The 18,678-nt window shown below is 40.3% G+C and overlaps 3 protein-coding genes across 7 annotated transcripts; all 3 read right to left on the bottom strand.

Annotated features, from left to right (window-relative positions):
- Positions 1 to 289: 289 nt before the first annotated feature.
- On the bottom strand, positions 290 to 3,445 carry mtg2 (mitochondrial ribosome-associated GTPase 2). The gene is made up of 6 exons (XM_028581801.1): positions 3,109 to 3,445; positions 2,295 to 2,442; positions 1,533 to 1,648; positions 1,191 to 1,409; positions 957 to 1,095; positions 290 to 798 (listed from the first exon to the last, which is right to left on the bottom strand). Exons 1-6 carry the CDS (start codon positions 3,349 to 3,351, stop codon positions 404 to 406), a joined length of 1,260 nt encoding a protein of 419 aa, XP_028437602.1. The 5' UTR covers positions 3,352 to 3,445; the 3' UTR covers positions 290 to 403.
- Positions 3,446 to 4,096: 651 nt separating this feature from the next.
- On the bottom strand, positions 4,097 to 13,002 carry LOC114558074 (calcium-responsive transactivator). Of its 4 annotated transcripts, none has more exons than XM_028581803.1 (11): positions 12,853 to 12,921; positions 11,999 to 12,075; positions 11,808 to 11,892; positions 11,320 to 11,452; positions 10,626 to 10,880; positions 9,298 to 9,462; positions 7,828 to 7,929; positions 7,205 to 7,297; positions 6,936 to 7,055; positions 6,712 to 6,839; positions 4,097 to 5,960 (listed from the first exon to the last, which is right to left on the bottom strand). In XM_028581803.1, exons 1-11 carry the CDS (start codon positions 12,919 to 12,921, stop codon positions 5,934 to 5,936), a joined length of 1,254 nt encoding a protein of 417 aa, XP_028437604.1. In that variant the 3' UTR covers positions 4,097 to 5,933. The 4 variants fall into 4 exon arrangements, with proteins under 4 accessions (XP_028437604.1, XP_028437606.1, XP_028437605.1 ...); XM_028581804.1 differs by lacking the exon at positions 12,853 to 12,921 and adding an exon at positions 12,676 to 12,768 and having other exon boundaries at positions 5,934 to 5,960; XM_028581805.1 differs by lacking the exon at positions 7,828 to 7,929 and having other exon boundaries at positions 12,853 to 13,002.
- A 1,492-nt stretch (positions 13,003 to 14,494) lies between these two features.
- On the bottom strand, positions 14,495 to 18,245 carry lsm14b (LSM family member 14B). Of its 2 annotated transcripts, none has more exons than XM_028581807.1 (8): positions 18,047 to 18,245; positions 17,735 to 17,898; positions 17,485 to 17,614; positions 17,159 to 17,353; positions 16,877 to 16,960; positions 16,607 to 16,762; positions 15,027 to 15,150; positions 14,495 to 14,940 (listed from the first exon to the last, which is right to left on the bottom strand). In XM_028581807.1, the coding sequence occupies exons 1-8, from the start codon at positions 18,165 to 18,167 to the stop codon at positions 14,784 to 14,786; spliced, it is 1,131 nt and encodes a 376-aa protein (XP_028437608.1). In that variant the 5' UTR covers positions 18,168 to 18,245; the 3' UTR covers positions 14,495 to 14,783. The 2 variants fall into 2 exon arrangements, with proteins under 2 accessions (XP_028437608.1, XP_028437609.1); XM_028581808.1 differs by having other exon boundaries at positions 17,159 to 17,338.
- Between the last annotated feature and the right edge of the window lie 433 nt (positions 18,246 to 18,678).

Below are 18,678 nucleotides of genomic sequence, written 5' to 3'. Positions count from 1 at the left end.
TTCCTCAGTCAACCCCCCAGTTTCTTTTTCTCAAAATAACCTTCATGTGCACAAAAGTCCTTCTATACACAGATTTCTTTCATGACTTGTCTTAACATTCTTCACCCTAAAAAGGCATTTGTTAATTCTAACATTAAAAGTGTACTTTTAACATAAATATACAGTATGTCTTATGTTACCTTTGTTGTGTAGCATGAAGCTGTATTAAAGGTTTCAAGAAATCTGTGTATTTTTGCAATATGCTGCAAGTCATTAGTATTGTTTTGTTTATATATTTATTAGTCATTAGTATTGTTTTGTTTATATATTTATTAAGCAATTTAAATACATTCTATATCTTCCAATATAAATATATACAGTATATCGTAAAAAATATCAGTAGAGCAAGAGGAAATTGTTTCCACTACCACCTAGTTGGTTTGCCTTCCCCACTCCCTTCTCCGTTGAGGTATCCATCATAAAGCTCTCTGAGGTGGAGGATGAGCTCCTCGGTGTTCTGTCCCGTGAGAGCCGACACGGGGATGACACGCTGGGAGAGGTGGCTCTGTAGAGTCTCTAGCTTCTCCCGGGCCTCAGGTAGATCCATTTTGTTGGCTATGATGGCCTGAGGCCGCTGGGATAGACCAGGCTCATACTGGTCCAGTTCATATCGCAAGTGCTCGAGCTGGGTCCAGGGCTCCGGAGTTGACAGATCCAGAACATAGAGGAGGAAACGGCAGCGCTCGATGTGTCGCAGAAAAGAGATGCCAAGGCCTCGATTGAGATGGGCTCCTCGAATGATGCCTGGGATGTCAGCAACTACACAGAGCAAGGGCAAAAGTGGAACATATTTATCATACCAAAAAAAGCTGCAAATTATACAGAGCGAAGTCATATAAAAACTTTATTTTACCGTGGTCAAATAATGAATAATAATAACTCTATAATATATTAATTGTTTGCTTAAAATCAACTACCTGCAACTTGCTCATGATCCCTGTAATTGACAATTCCTACATGTGGGTTGAGTGTTGTAAAGGGGTAAGCAGCCACAGCAGGCCTGGCATTGGAGATGGCTCTCAACAATGATGATTTCCCAGCATTAGGAAAGCCCACCTAATGGGATAGTAAAAATAAATCAGTTGATTACATTTGTGGTGTTGAAAAGCTATTTGCTAATGTTATTTCAAACATAGGCAGCTTTTTCTCACCAGTCCAGCATGGGCCATGGTACGGAGCTCTAGCTGAAGGACCCTCTCCTGGCCCGTCATTCCTGGGGTTGCTGACATTGGGGCACGGTTCTCATTGGACAGAAAGAAGCGATTCCCCTTGCCACCAGCCCCTCCAAATACAGCCAGATACTCCTGGCCGTGCTCAGAAAGGTCCACTACTGTCTGTCCTTGTTCCTTCACCACAGTGCCTAATGGTACCTTTCATGAATAGAAACAAAGCAAGGCAAGGGTTTATGGTACAAATGTGAAAAAAAAGAAAGAAAATCATAGATTATATTCTGCTAGATTGCATGTAATTTATGATCAAATGCATGGACTCACAGAGATATAGGTTGGGCTGCCATTCCTGCCATAACAGTTCTTGCTGCCTCCTGATTGCCCATCCTCTCCCTTGTAAACCGGAACTACTTGCGCCAATGATTTGACAAACTTGTCCGCTGAAAGCACACAAATAAGGAATTAATGATGGAAGCACATTTTAGCATGATACTGAATAACATGGCAAAGGAAGCGCCTAATTGCTTTTGATTCTCGACTAATCTAATCACATTCCTGCCTGTAAGGGGGCAGTCTGAAATTATAACATAGTTATGGTGTCTAAAGTAGGGATGGACCGATTATCGGCCCTGGACGATTATCAGTCCCTTTTTTTCGGCAGTTTGCAGATTATCTGTATCAGCGTTTTATTTGCCCGATAACCGATAAAGTTAATTAATTAAAATGTGCGCTACTTTGGCTCTGCTACAGCTCTGTGTCTGTCCTGTGTGTGTGTGTGTGTGTGTGTGTGAATGAGCTTCTATGTTGGTACATATCCAAATCTCTGGAAAAAAAATCTTCACGAATCATATATTCTGTGTGTTGGAGTTTGTAACGTTCCAAAATCTTAATTTTCACTGTAAATGCATATTGGGTCCAAATATTGGTTATCGGTTTCATTAACTACTAATAAATCAGTATCGGTCTTGAAAAAACAGTATTGGTCAATCCCTAATCTAAAGGCAGGAGAGGACAATTGTAGAATAAACACATCAAACAGTCTCGTGTAAGTACACATTTCTTAAACCAGACGGACACCCAACTTACCCTTGATAATGATGCTTCCTCCATCACCTCCATTCCCTCCATCCGGTCCACCCCACTCTTTTCGCGGCTCACTGTGAAAGCTGCTGGCCCCTTTACCGCCTGACCCAGCCTCCAGCTTCACACGCCGATGGTCCACAAAGTGACGGGTCTATGGGCCAAATAAAGAAACATTTAGGACAGTTGGCTAATCCACACTGTGAGTCATCAACAACAAAACACTAGGACGGATTACACAAAAACAAATAAATAATAAAATAATAACAAGGGCTGCAGTGCTAAAAGCTGTAAATTAATTTGACAGTGGTTCAACATTCTTATGAGAAATTAATATATATCTTAATATAACAATATGTCAGAAATACCCCTAGGGACAAGTTTTTGAGCATCCCTTGATGAATAATTGACCTAACTTTAGCTATAGTAACTGGTGATAAATATATGTCAGTAATACAGGTTTCTTTTAGAGTTACCCACGAGGTATATACTGTATAGTGAAACATGTTGGAGAGATTAAGGCATTTTACATTGGATATTCCTGTTATGTAATTTTTGTAGATTTCAAAAATAAACTATTATGCGTTTTTTTTCCATTCATACAAAAATATTACGTATGCACGTTAGGCTTTTTACAAGGAGACAGACTAAGCAAATGATCCAAATATAGGAAAATATTTGTCTTTGTTTTGAAGGCAACTTGAGGGCTTTTACTAATGGACTGACTTTGTAACGTTACTTTTTAATTATCTCTATTCATACGACTTGTAGCCTATAGATCAGTGAAAAAACACTAGGTTGGGAAAGTGTTGCACATTACCAGCTTCTTTTCAGACAGCTCTCTTTTCTTCGGGTTTCCTCGGACTTTGGCGCACAGCGTACAGGAGGTGCTGATAGCTCGGGTACCACCGGTGGCTCTCCGTCCCCACGCTGCTGATACTGGACAACTGGGACTGAACAAGCTCACCTCCTTTCTTCTGACCTCTTGTCCTAATACGTATCCTAAAAGTATGTCCGGAGAAAGCCACCGAGGGCTTTTAAATCTCGACAATGTCGCCAACATTGCGACGTTCAACTACTTACTACTGCATGCGTACATACCATGGATGCATTAAGAGAACGTACACGCAGCCATGATGGATTATGCATCACTGGGAACTACGGAACCCATGAAGGGACAGTGTGTATATGCGATTTTTAATTACGGTATCACTGCGATTTGGGCCTCTACCGCCACCAAACGTGCTGGAGTGTTACGGTACATTTAGGGGTAGCAGAAAAAAATAGAAAAGAAGCTGTGAATGTGATGCCATGAAAGCTCCATAATTTAACGTTTTGAGCTGAGATAAGACCTGCCAACCTTGTTAATGCAGTCTCAAAAAATATTGTAATTCATTGGCCCATGTCTGTAATACTTATAATATATACTATAAAATACTATATAATATAATTGTCTCAGCTGGGAAGAAAAAGTTAATAAAAAAAACTTTATTTGTTTTGTTATCATGATGTGTGACTTCTGACATTTCCTTAATAAATCCACAAAATGCAGACATACAAAAGGTGAATGTTAGTTTATTTTTTTATATAACAAACAGTAACAAAAGACAGCAGAAAAGATTAGGTAATGCAGACTTAGACATTCATATTTGGATTATGCACACCAAACTTAACTCTCTCACTCATTTTTTTTTCTTTCTCTCTCTCTCTCCCTCTCTCTCTCACACACACACACACACACACACACACACACACACACACACACACACACACACACACACACACACACACACACACACACACACACATCAGAGATGGGCACTACATATAACTAGAAAATACTTGTCATACATGTTCAGCTCACAGTAAAATGAAACACTGATACAAATTCAATGTAGTATAGAGAAACCTGTGATTGTCACTGTTGAGTGGCACATAGTTATTTAGCTGTTTGACAGCCAGTATTCTCCCATTTTTGATTAACCCTGCAACTTTTGTGTTATTTTATCCCTCTGAGATAACTTGAGTTAATATACTGCAAAGCTGGACCCTCACCCTGATACTATTAATCCTCATTACTGCTCAAACTGTAAGAAACAGTAATCAGTGAAATGACCAGAGGTGTTGTCTGCCTTCTTTTAAATAAACAAATAAATAAACAACTTAATATAGGCCTACTGTATGCCCATTTTGTAATCACACAAGGAAAGATCAAAATGAACCTTCTATACCTTTTCTTATTTTTAACATTATTTTGTATATCTAATACAATGTATGATGATAAACATTTTCACTGAAAAAATGTTTTTGAAGTAGTAAGCTTTATGTTTATGATGAAATGCTTTACATAATCTGTCTATAAGTCACATAAATACAGAAAATAATCCTAAATATGACATGTCAGTTAAAACCTGCAATATTACATTGAATAACATTAGACAAACCAGCCCTAGTCTTTGCCATCATTGTATGTCAACAAACTACTATACTAAATAACGATATAGTGTAAGCTCACCATATGAACCAACCCTTAACATGACTGACTGAGTGTATTGCACTTATTGAAGTAGAGGTGCAGGACACGCTACCGTTCTGTTCCCGTGTTACTTTGGCTTTTTGAGGATCATTCGTTAAAAACAGCCTGGATTGCGCTACAATCCAAAATATCAGACAATACATACACTGTCACTGCAAAATAAAGTGCAGACAAAGTGGCAAATTGTTTTTACATAAAATCGTTGCTGACTGGCATCAGAGTAGTGTGACCCCTAACTCTGCACAATAACATATGTCTGTGTAGAGCAATGCCACCGAAAATATATGCCAAAAATACTACCACGATGTATGATTATCATGGACAGTGATACACGCTGTTAAGTCTGGATAAGTCAGCTAACTATTGTGTCTATTACCTCAGAAAGACATACGCAAAGAGTGAAACACATAATGTTAGACCACACAGCAACACATCACAGTTTGACTAACACAGACAACCTCCTGATCAAGTCAGGTTTAAGGACCAACGTTTTCACCTTCATGAAATTAATTTACCTTATCTTATCTACTAGGAATTAGAGCAAGAGCTGGACCTAGTCCGTTAGATAAATATCAAGGAACATTTCCTTCAGCGCTAATTAGCTTTTTAGAGCCTCAGTCTCTCAAACCAAGGGCCCACTCTGTGCACCACAAAAAAAGAATAAAAACAGAGGCTTGTAAAATAAAAAATAAAAACATTTAAAGCAGGGGATGGGATACAGACAAGTGAAAGGCATAGACAGAGAAGAAAGAGGAGGAAACAGGCAACTTGCTGAGGCTCATCAAATGACTACTGCTCCTTTTTAGTACCCTATTGAATCCATATGGAAGGTTTACATTAACTGCCTCATTTCTACAAGCACCCTGTGTTTCCATTGGGTGGCCAGTAGCACTCCACACCTTCAGCTACAAGCTACAACCCTGCAGAAAGCAAAACAGACGAGGGAAGCACCACATTTTAATACATTATGTATTATTAGCTAGAATGATGATTAATGAGAGGATAATAAATGTGAGGCAGCCAGGTCTTCTAATCCACAGCTGAGCCAGCGCGTCACTGCTGAACCGTTCCTTTTTTATTTTCTTCCAACAGTAAAACAATGTGGTCCCTTATTGCTGATAATTTCCATACTGGCCCTGCAATATAAAATGGTTTACACTAAGAGATTAGATTGCATTTTATACATTGTGTTGTTCACTTTTTCTTTGCTTTTTTGTTACCCAGACAGACAAACAAACATACTACTCCATTATTCCTACAGGCATCAGCTTTCCTGATGTTTTTTAGTTAATCATGTAATAGTTAGATTTGAAAATGAAAAAGAAACAAAACTTAAGAATATGATTTATTACAAAAAACGGGTTTGAGGGCTAGGTGAGTCTAAGTCTGCTTGTGTTGGTGCTCTATACATCGTGCTACGTCATCATAAATCTTAATTTGGTAAATCAGAAAAATATCAAGCATGGTATGAAGCATCGGTTGTGGCAAACAAAGCATGAAAAAAAACATTAAATAAAGGTCTGCACATTGTAGCTCCCTTAAATGCAATCTATCGGAACATCTACAAGTGACCTTTCAAGCTAATGCTCTTCTTCGGAATGTCACTTGCAGATGTGCCAATAAATTGCACTTAAGGGAGCTACAGTATGCGGACCTTTAGGTTTTTATTGTCTTCTATTGGTCCAGCACCTGCCTTCAACGGTATTTGGATGCGAGTGACTGCTATGCATTGTAAGGAATAGATTAAAAGGCAGATTATTTGTTATTGTTTTCTATTTTAATACTTATTTATAAACTGACCGGCAAATTCCATCCAAAAATGGGTATTAGTCAGTGTTGCAAAGCCAGTTTCAGAGATTCAGAGAAATCTGATCTAATTTGATGTACCTGTTCGTAAGCATAGGGCCTCTGCGTCTGCGCTCCAGGGCCTCCCTGGGAGGAGCGGTAGGAGCCATACTGTTGGCTTTGACCCTGCTGATACTGAGAATACTGGGAGGATCCACCCTGGCCAGGACCTGTAGCAGAGGAGTTACATTCAATACATATTAATTACTTTTTGGGTGTGTGTTTATGCCTGTGTGACAACAGGTTGTTTGGTTGGTTGTTCTAACCGTATCCCTGTGGCTGTCCGCTGTAGCCTGGTTGAGTGGAGTACTGCTGCTGGCTGAAGGGCTGCTGCTGGCCAGAGCCCTGCTGATACTGCGCCTGCTGCTGACTGTACTGAGAGTTACCTGGAGATATATAAACACACAGGTACATGTCAGCTATTAATCATATGATGTAGTACTACTACAGTTTTGGTTGGACACATTTAGACTAACGGTGCAGGACAATATATCTAAAACACATGGTTGGAAATGGCATAATGTATAACGGTTACCTCCTTCATAGTAATGTTGTGAAGACTCATCAAAGGATCTGTCGTAGCCTTGCTCACCATATGAAGACTGTTGATACGTGTACTCTCCGTGACCTGTAGAGAACACTGTTCAACATGTGCAACTCCTCTGCAAAGGCAATACCCACTTACATACAGAAGAAAAATTATTATTCACAGTTTGAAGCCAAAATATTAATAATACATGTGCAATGACTAAAGTGCAAGCACAGACAACATTTTCAAAGCTTCTCGCTTCAATTTTATGCACAAAGCACAAAGAGACACTCTGGAAGAAGTCTGCGCTCTCTCCTCAACACACTGCTATGGCACTCTCTGAAATCTGAAATTTCGGCACACCAAAGGGGACAGTATGGACACAGACACAATGAGAGGAAACAGAATTGAGACCAATGTCAGTCTTTTGCCATTTTTTTCTCCAATACTCTTCCTCTCCCACAGTAAGGGAAAAAGACAATGACTGGGAGGACAAGCTGAAGCTTCAGCACTGCAGTTAATCCGGCTCAGGCCAGTGAGATAGTGCTAAAAGGAAATTGCATGACCTATAACGTGGCTTTGTGTGTTTGAGAGCTGTGTGTATGAAGTTTATGGATGTGCACGATTACCATCAGGGTAATATTGCCGGTTTATGGGCTCGCTGGAGCTCTGAGTGTGTCCATACTGCTCTCCGTAGAACTCGTCTTGTCCCATGTACTGCTGTGCAGATCCTGCAAGACAGGCGACACCACGATTTGTTAAACAGTTGCTTGGAACAATTGGTCGTTGAGTTGGAGACTAAAGGGGCTGTGCCAGGACACTTGGGCAATTTAGGCAGCCTGAAGGTGTGTGTGTGTGTGTGTGCATATGTGAATTAAGAACAATGAAAGACAAAAATTAAAGATTATAAAAGACGATTATTATAGACAGCTTTTTCGGAAGTCGTCATTTAGTTATGAGGATATTATGAATAGTAATGAGTAGAGAGAACAAATATGCCAATTATAATTTTCTTTATAACTTACTTATGTTCTGTATTTCACTGGTGCTGATTTTCTGTGGGTTGAAATAATAATATGAAGGAAGCTATTTTGGGCCAACCCAAATTTCGGAGATACTAATTAAAGTGGAGCAATTATAATGAATAATTCCATGACAAATTAGAGGAGATAATTTTAGAGGAGAAAAAGGATTACAGAGAGCCAGTTATCAGGGAGAATCTGATCTCCGCTAGTGGTGTGCAGAAACTCCAGATTCCACTTCTTCCCTTTCCCTTTCAACTTTATTTAACAAACTCACAAAACCAACAGACCAAAAACTCAGGCCCATTCTAATCTCCTTTACACACCACAATTGGCCCAAAACTTTCCAAATACAGATGAGCTGTAGCATAAAAAAATCATTTGAACTTCTGCAAAAATAGCAAAACAATTTCATAGCAACATATCTGATAATTCCCGATATGACCACGGTTGACAGAGGAGCCCTAGCAACACCACTGGACCAATCAGGGAGTAGCTGGTGAGCGAGCAGCTTAACTATGGACACAGCAATTCCATAACAAAGTTCTATCTGGAAATACTTCACCCAGTCATGCAAGGATAATAGTGTACCAGGGTGAATGAGGACATACAATCATGGCCTGTTTCCCAGGAAACAGTATCCCATCCTTTTGATATATCTGTTACTACGTGCCTAGTCTAAACACTTCCAAAAACATAACAGGACAGGATGGAGCTATTATTAGGCACATGCTGACACAGCACAAGTTAAGTGATTTACAGAGACAGGAAGTGATACATCTCTAGACTGCTCCTTAAAGTTGCAGGAAGGCAACTGGGATAGGCAAATTTGCAGACCTTCGATATCACATCTTTGAAGGCAAAAACTAATACCATGCACGCACTAATACTTCCTCAACAGACTTAGCATTTCCATCAATCTGGAAATTGTGAGACTTGCATCCAGAGCCACACTTAATGAAAACCTGTTGACAATTTCAATCCAAACTGTAGTCACACATCCATTTATGTACTCAAACACAACACCAACAAACCCATTGCCACACCAAGCTGGCATGAAAAAGTCTCACCACCTACCTTGCTGTGAGGAGCGGTAGGATCCCATGGGTCTCTGAGACATCATACTGTTTCCTTGACTGCCCTGACCCATCATGCCCATGGCCTGCTGTCCCTGATAGTGTTGGCTCCCAGCCTGGGCTGAGGAGTAGTGTGGAGTGGCTGACTGTTGGTGCATCATGGAGACTGAAAAGGAGGTGTGATTATGGGGGAGGGAGGGAGATCTCATACATTAATATAAACAGACGCACTCTTTGCACATTGCATTAGCTTTCAACAGCATACAAAGCATTCTGAGAAGTGAAACTGGCAATCAGGGCACAGGGATAAGCCAAAACGGGTCCATAGCAGTCAGGGGTCTCTTAAAGAAAAAATATTTTAAGAGATGCTTTCAAGATGTTGCTCTGAAGTATAAATGCAAACAAAGCCAGTGAATTCAGTGCATAAACAGAGATATCCACACAGACATCCAGGGAGAGGAGGGCTGCATCTCAGGGTCAGGAGTCAGAGATTAGGAGAGGTAAAGCCTGGAGCAGAAGAAAGAAGGGAGGACGCAGGAAACCTCTTTGATGAACTGAATGTGTTTGGTTATTTTGATGGTTACATTGCATAGGATGATAATTTACAGATTGATATGTGCATATATGCATGTAAACAAATTATTTAAAGCTATAGTGAGTAGTTTCTGTCACCCCCATGAGGAATTCTAAGTAATGACAACAAAACTGTTGGCACGTCCACATGATGCAAGCCTTCTGTGATCGCGCACCACCCCCACCCCTCCTCCACACAGTTGCTAGTAGCCAAGGAGGACACGGAGGATTAAAAAAACATAATGGACTCTTCAGAAGAGGTAATTATCTTCACTCGAGTTTCTGCGTGCGAAAGTCACAACCTTCTGAACAAAGCCATACTGAGAAATACAGAGAGAGTTGTGTGGAGCTGAAAGTATTAATTAGCTTTGTAGCAACTTATTTGGCAATGGCTGTAATGTTACGGACGTTCATTATTATAAAAAAAGTTACGAACTAAAGCTTTAAGCAAGATCAAGCGGGCGTTTATACATAAACATTTCTAAAATCATCCCACTGTTTTACCATATGGTTTCTACCTCACTCTGAACACTGAAAGGCATTACTTTCATTAATCTTTCCTCTAAGTGCCAAATCTTGCATCTTACCTAAACAACTAAATAAAAACAACTGAGGCATCTTGCATCTTGAGAGTATAGTTTTTGATAATCAAGTCCCGAATCCCAAATGAGTCCCAAATCATGAGCCTGAAAGTATTCCTTTCCATTAAAATAGACCAACTATCCTGATGATTAGTCTCCTCTATACCTGGCTCACCTTGGTTCGATTGCATGTTGAGGTTGCTGCGGGAGGAGGAAGAGGAAGATGAGGATGTGGAGGAAGAAGAGGAGGAAGAGCCATAGCCAGGCCCAGGGCCCTGGATCATGCTGCCCTGGGAGGAGGGCGCAGCATGGCTGTAGCCGGAGGCTGGGGCCGAGCTACCGTAGCCGCTGGCTGACAGGCTGAGGGATGCGGAGGGAATAGCCGACTGCACCTGACCAGACTGCTGCTGCATGGGGGCATGGCTGGGGCCTGACGACACACACGCACAGTCAGAGCAGCCAGCACACGTTCCCATGTGGTGCCATGTCATGTTAATCATGGGCCCACATTCAGTTCATCTTTACAGGAAGCTTACATGGTTAAGGATTGAGTGTTAATGATGTGTGTGAAAATGAATTAGAAACATAAAGAAGGGGGAAAAGTCGCTATTGCCGCAGATAAATCTAACTATTAGCTGAACATAAGATCAGATACTTGCAGGCAATAAAGATCAGAGACAATGGGACAAACAAGACATGGTATTGTATCTGCAGACAAACATGCAGCAAAGTCAGGACCAGAGGGGGACTCGAGACAGGGGACTGACAACAAGATGGAGCTGTATGTGTGCACACCATGCACATCTGGGTTTGTGTGGAGAAAATAATTCCACGTTGGCTAGAATTAGTAATTTGTCATAAAATCTCACCATTGCTCATTTGGCTCTGCATCAATGATGTGGGGGGCAGTCCTTGTGCCATGTTGTCATTGAGGTTGCTTGGAGTGTGTCCCCCACTTTGACTCATTCCTCCAGGAGCCATGGCCATGTTGGAAGTGGGAGGCTGGAAGTGAAAAACATAGTTGATCAATTAAAACAGCAGTTTAGAGAATATGCGTCCTGATTGCTGTCCTCCATGTCCTGATGTCCCAATTTTATATTGACTCCTATATTGTCTGCTAAATGGCAATATTTTTGTTTGTATTATAGATTTACCAGTGGATAAATTACGTGAAAAGTGGATGTTTAGTCTACTCAAAGACTTTGTTCTGGATTTGTTATGAGTATTTACTAAATGAGAAAAGGTGAGGATGGCAGCAGCAAAATTAATCTGATGAAGATGGGAAATCTACTGTCAGCACTGTGGAGATAGGTCTGGCAATGCAAGACTACTCCCTGAAACCTCATGAGTGACTCACTGCAGGTAGTAGTGACTGCATGTTCTGATTTGAATCTGCTATTGTGGCCAAGTAAACAAGATTTCTGTGCAGGATCTGCTGATACCTGTAAAAAAAAAAGAAAAAGAAGGGAAAATGAAACACAGCTTAATTTACTCACTTTTACCCTAACATCACACTCACAAGGCACCAGTTAGGAGTAAAACACTTACTGTGTGCATTCAGCGGTCTTGCCTTTACTTTGGTAGTCCATTATACATTGTATTAAATGATGATTTTCATCCAGCATCTTTGGGAGACAGCAAAACAACTTCAGTTCACAGTATCTCAAGTCAAATTATACTAAAATATGCCCTATTACGGCATAGTAATGTCCTGGATTATCAGAACTTTAACCAGTCAATGAACATTTCTGGGTCAGGAGCCAAATGAAGCAGCAGCTTTTCAGTCTTTATTTAGCACGTCGTTTGAAAGTCTCTGTTTTAAGGACGGATTTCTTTTTCTTTTCTTTTTTTTACCAGAAACTGTTCCGTTAAGGATAAAAGCAGCAGCAGCAGTCTGAGGAGTATATGGCTCAGGGTTCACTTTCCCTCCATCCTCCTGCCTTTCTCAGTGGATGCATATATGTTTTTGCAACAAAACGGATGTCCATAACCACTTAAACCTGTCGGGATGTTGTCTGACAATAATCTGGCACCTATAGCCTAACTAACAAAAGCCCAGTTCAGGTGTTGCGCTTTTGAAATTCTTGGAAACAAATCACACAATCTAACGCTGATATATATTTAACAAAAAATAAAAATATTCCTCATTCGTTAGAAGAAGAAAAAGCAGCGAGGTTAACAGCATCACACGGAAACAGTGAAGAGCCTATAAAGCGGTTGCCTACATCATCGTCATGGCTTTGTTTGGTTCGCATCTTCAATTGACTGTAACGTTACAATACCAGTTGCCATTTCTCCTGATATCCACCACAGGCTACTTTCTCTGCACTGACGGCGGACTGCACACTCCCATCCTGACTAGAATAATCACAAATCGCCGCGACCCATCTCAGGATTTTTACCTTTTGAATCGTTTGCTGTGTTAACTCCCCTTTACTCCTTGGACGCACCGATGAAAATGCCACCGACATTTTGTCATATGAGAAATAAAAGCGCTTATTTTATTCTAACATTTATTATCTGGAGCGCAGCCCTCTATTTGGTTACATATGTGTCCATTACCAGGGAATGGGGGTATTGACAGTGACGTATATATCTATCATCAGCGTAGGAAAAAAAGGAAACACTGGATTTCTCTCGATGTAATTTAACATACTATTTTGCTGAACGTTATTTATGGTGCGCATGCAAAAAATGACACAGATAATAAACTGTTACGTGATAGGGGGAAATCCCTCTCCCTCAGTTTTTGGTATAACCCGGACTGTGAGTAGCCTACCACTTTCCCTCACTAGACGGAGTATCTCTATCTGATTCATGAAAGCCAATCAGTCTACGTTGTACGCAAAAGCTCCGCCGAGCTATTGAGAAAAGTAGTTGCCAAAGTTGTTTAACACCTTCAGAAAAATGAGAATACATCATGATACCACAGTCTCATGTTTGTTACATTATCACATATGCACCTGACATCTGACGAGCTTCTCCCTCCCCAGGTTCCCGTCAATCAGGGACGTCTGCAGTTCTGAGATCAAGCGATAGGCCTTCTGTGGGCTACAATTGGACGTTTTTAGTATGTTGGCTAAAAACACCTGTTCCTTATTTAAAGACAAGGGAACAAATACCACTAAACACCAACAGGCCTTGGCTACTGTTCCAGAATAAGTACCATCTATTATCATTGGTGAACGTATTAAAATACTTTCCTTAGGCTAACTGGGCCTACTATTACCAAACTAAAAATAGCCTACTACAAAAAAAAAAAAAAAAAAGTTATGCATTCAAAACCAAGCAGGCCAAATTTCCATGGGCTCAGGAGAAACTACCCTGTTTTCAGCTTTGTGATAATGCATTTCCCACCAGATCCAGTTTTTAATAGTTTAGCTTAAGTGGGAGAATTTTCTCACCACAACACTAATTCTTAAATTTAATAACAAATCAAAGTCACCACATTTGGAGATACATGGTTTTCAATGGACAGGAAGGGCATGGAAATTGTAATCTAAAGAAAAATGCAGTAGAGTAAAACAATATTTGCCTGTGCAATATACTGAAGTATAAAGTAGCATACAATGGAAATATTCAAGTACCTCAGATTTGTCCTCAACAGTAGTTAAGTAACTGGATTTTGTTACATTACACCACTGTTTATGCATAACCCAAGGTGTACACATTTAAAGCTCACTTGTGCACATGAAACCAACTTAATACGCCGACAATATAATGGGATGTATCCTCAGAGAGCATGACAAGTGCACCAGCAATTTCCAGTTTATTTACATTTGTCTCACTTGTTGCTTCAATATGACAGAACAAAGCAATGAGATTTAGCCTTTAAATACAATTTAGTTCATTTTGTGTCAATATTCATAGTTTACAACATTTGTTGATGAAATAAATGTACTCCAAGAGGCAAAGCAAGATACTTTAACATGAAACAAATACACATTTGGGAGTGAAATTCTTCCAAGTAGCAGAAAATAAACTTAAACACTCCCCATTTAATGAGAAACAAAAAAACAGCTCTTGGGTAAATAATCTGAGGAAAAAAAAAAAAAAAAAAAAAAAAAAAAAAACTATTGTCACACACAGTAGACCATTTACTGAGCCATGAATCCATATTCAAAATGGGGACAAATGACAAGAAGGCTATACAGAAAAATACAATCCTGGCAATATGGAGACAGGATAACTCTGAGAAAAAAATAAAAATCCTTCATACAGTGACAGAGCTGCTTTTGCTGATATAATGGGTAAAAGTCCCATTTGTTACACCCAAGTTAGCCATCATTGGAGGATGGGGTTGCTTTAGCACCTGGTTATCAAACCCTGCCCTTTACAGCTGTCCACTCCTGGCTCTGTAAGATAGAGTCTGAGCAGTGCCCCATCCTCTTCGTCCAGTGTAGCCACCTCTGAAGCCTTGGCCCCTCAGGAACCGTCCAGGGACCCCAAAAGTCTCCAGATTGCGCTTCCGCTCCTCCGCCCATGTTAGTCTGAAACAAACCGAGGCACTAGCCTGTATCTCAGCAAGCAGGATAAACTAGGGTTTTAAATATTGATAAAAATGCCACTTGTTTACCTGAACTTATTCTCAGATGAGATGTTGTCAAAGAAAGACTTTGCTTTGTTGTAGTAGCATTTTGGTCCAAAATGATCATCCTTTGCAGATGAGTGCATTTCTTTCTCCACCTCGTTGTTTCCATCTGTAAACAGAAATATGCACTACACATAACCTGAAGGATGCGCTATAAAGACCAAGCTGAAAGTGTTGAAAACCTAGGTTAAAAAGCAGCTTCACCAGCTCATGCCTATCTATTCACAAACCTAGACCTACACACATTAAGTGACCGTTCACCCAAAATCAAAAATACATATTTTTCCCTCTTACCTGTAGTGCCATTTAGCAATCTAGATCGTTTGAGAGTTTCACAGTGTTAAGATATCGTCCGTAAAGAGGTCTACGGAACTTTAGAACCATATCACTGCACAGAGGGAAGCATACTCCTGGGCGAGAGGCTTGTGACCGTGCAAGATGTGAGCCAGCCCAGCAGTATCAGTTAGCTACAGTTACAGCTCAGGCAGGGAGGACATGTCTCTCGTTCATGAGTATGCTTCCTTCTGTGCAGTGATGCGGTTGGTAGGTGTAGTTCGGTAGAAAAGAAGATTTATAAAAAAATTAAAAAAAATATCAGGATTTCTGGAAAGACATTGGGGATGAGGTTTTCCAAATGTTTTCTTTTGGCGCTTTGAGCACCACAAGCCAAGTACCATCTAGTTCCATTATATTCAAGAGAAGGCAGACATCTCTACGGCCGATATCTCCAACACTGAGAAACTCACACCAAAACACTCTAGATTGATCAATAGCACTACAGGTACAGCAATAGGAAAACAATATTTTTGATTTGGGGGTCCCTTTTATAAATAAAAAATCCACATACTTTCACCTTTTGAAGTTAGTTATTGCAGTTTTAGGTTGCATCTATTTAAAATGCAAGGACCTGTGTCAAAATGGAAAAACCTGAACATGTGTATGGAAAAGACAGAATTGTGTCTAAAGCCGCAAATAAATTCATTTTCATCTTTTACATTAATCAAAATATTTGTGTTAATCGGGTTGAGTAACTTATTATAAAAATTCAGTGATTCCAGCTTCTTAAGTGAATATTTTCTTGTTTCTTTGCATCTCGATGACCGTAAACTGAAAATCTTTGAGTTGTGGACAAAAAGATATTAGAGACCATCATCTTGGGCTTTGGGAAACCGTGATCGACATTTCCCACCATTTTCTGACATTTTACAGCCCAAACAATTAATAGATTAATCCAGAAAATACAGATTAATCAACAATGAAAACAAAAATTGTAGTTGCAACCCTAATCATGTCACTGTCATCACTGCAGCTTTGGTGACATAATCCTGTGCCAGAATCTCCGTATTGCTATCCCGCTGAGCCAATACCTACAGTTTGAGGTTGAGGGATTTGGAGACTATATGCAACACAAGAGTATTAGTAACTGTATGTCATAAGATACAGTAATGTTTTAAGTGACCATGTGGGCCTTTTAAAAAGGAAAAAAAAAAAGAAAATTGTGTCAAGAAAGTAGAAGACATAAAATGCAGTGGTGCATTTGTGATCACTTGAGCAGATGTACCAACCTTTCATCCTGTTCTGCACCTCCCTCTCCAGCTCCTCCTTAATAAACTGTGCATTTGAGGAATCAAAATCAAAGTCCGTGTCAAACTTAAGGATGGCAGATGGAACATTAGCCACCATCAGCTGGCCTCTACTACGGTTCCTGCGCCTCCGAGCTCCTAAGATTTATTTCAAAAAATTCATTGAATGTTAATAGGATATTGTCATTTGTATGCAAAAAAAAAAAAAAAAAAAAACAGAAGTTTACTTCCAAAACTAGGTTCCACAATTACCTTGTCTTCTTTGTGGTGACCTGTTTTCATAGTTCTGCTGCCGAGTTTCCCGCTGAGCAGTGGGCACACCTGGGCCTGACTTCACTTAGATGTAAATAAATAAAACCATTTATGCTCACTCTTAAGACTGCAAATGCACAGATGGACATTTCCTGAACACTCTAAACAGAGTTCTAAAACATTTCAGGACTATTAAGCAATTCAAGCTATTCAGTTTTTAGGTCAATTAGTGAAGCTAAGGATTTTATTTTGCCTTTCATCACTGCAATTCTGTATGCTTACTGATGGCTCCAGTGCCCCTTCTGGTCTGGGAACTCTCTCCTCTGGGCCTCTGAAGTCTCCTTCTCTCCCATTGCCGCTCCTGCTCCCGGGATGGAGTCAAGCCTCCCTTCTGCCCAGACCTGTCCACGTGGAGGGTTTGAACAGCCTTTTCCACCATGGGGCCCCTTACAACATGTAAACCTGGAAGAACAGGCCCTGCATGACAACAACAAAATCCAGTACTGTAGTATGCATACAACCTACTTAGAAGTATTCATCTTCACTAAGGATGTGGGTTTATAGTTGGTTTACTAGCAATACATTTGCCTTTGCATTCACTGACTTACCAAGGCCAAAAGCTGCAGCATACTGTTGATTAAGTAGAGAGCTGGCAGCAAGCTGGTTGTAGGCAGGCATCCTTAAGGGGCTATATGATCCAAGAGCTGAGTAGATGCCTGGAGAGCCCGAACTGGATGACTGACAAAAAAAAAAAAAAAAAATAAAACAATTTAACACATACATTATCTGAGTCTTTATATACTTTGTCAACTTTTAGGTTCTGTACTGTGGGGTGTGAGCCATGCAGCTATTGTCAACCTGTACTATTGCAGGATCCGGGGGTAGGCCATGATAAGATCTTGGAGGTTCACACAATGTGATGTCCTTAATATCACTTCCCCGGAAAGTGATGTACTCATAGATGTCATCTTTCGGTGGTGCTGGTCTGTCAGTGGGTCGCCCCTCCGTTCCAAAACACTTGACTAGTTGAGAGAAAATGTTGAATGTTACGACATTCAGGTTTCAAATTTTGCAGCAATCTTTCAAAGTCTACAAAAAAAAACCTCAGCAAAAGGCATGTCGTTCTTGGACATGCTGGCAGGCTGTCAAGCATAGGCCCACACCACTCACCTTTTGCCAGCACTACTGTGGAGTTTACTTTATCAATTGTATACAAAATCCCCTCATAACGATTTTGGGCTTTGGAAAGTAACCCTATTTTACAGCCAATGTAGGGCTTTGATGAACTCATAGCAGGAGAATATTCAGGACACTACCTTATACAAGAACTCAGGTAGCAGCATTCAAGCCATGGCGCGACCGGAAACAATTTATAGGGGTCCACTTCAAACCACGCCCATTGATTGAGGTTTAACGCACCTGGCAGTGAGACTAGGCTACTAATTCACTGCAGGTCCTGTGCTGAACTTTTCGTGAATGACTCGTCTGATATTTAGCATTATTGACATTTATGATTATTTGTAACATTTATTTGTGTGTTTGGTGTGTACTATTTTGTTCTGACAATTATTTTTTATAACATCTGTGTAAGAAGTTGCAACATATAATGTATGCAACTCATGTAGCGTCAAGAAGCCAAAAGATAATGCTGGAAAAACAACTATGTAAACTGGTAATTGTTGATCTGCGCTATTGAGTCAAGTTTGACATCCAGGTAGCCTAACATCGCTGCTCTCTGTCTGTGAGCGCCCAGCCAGCTGCTGCGGCTGTCCTGGAAAAAAATAGCAACAACGCAGCCATTT

Source organism: Perca flavescens, chromosome 7 (assembly GCF_004354835.1).
Source record: "Perca flavescens isolate YP-PL-M2 chromosome 7, PFLA_1.0, whole genome shotgun sequence".
Classification (NCBI taxonomy): Eukaryota; Metazoa; Chordata; class Actinopteri; order Perciformes; family Percidae; genus Perca; species Perca flavescens.
This window is presented reverse-complemented; position numbering and strand designations above follow the sequence as displayed.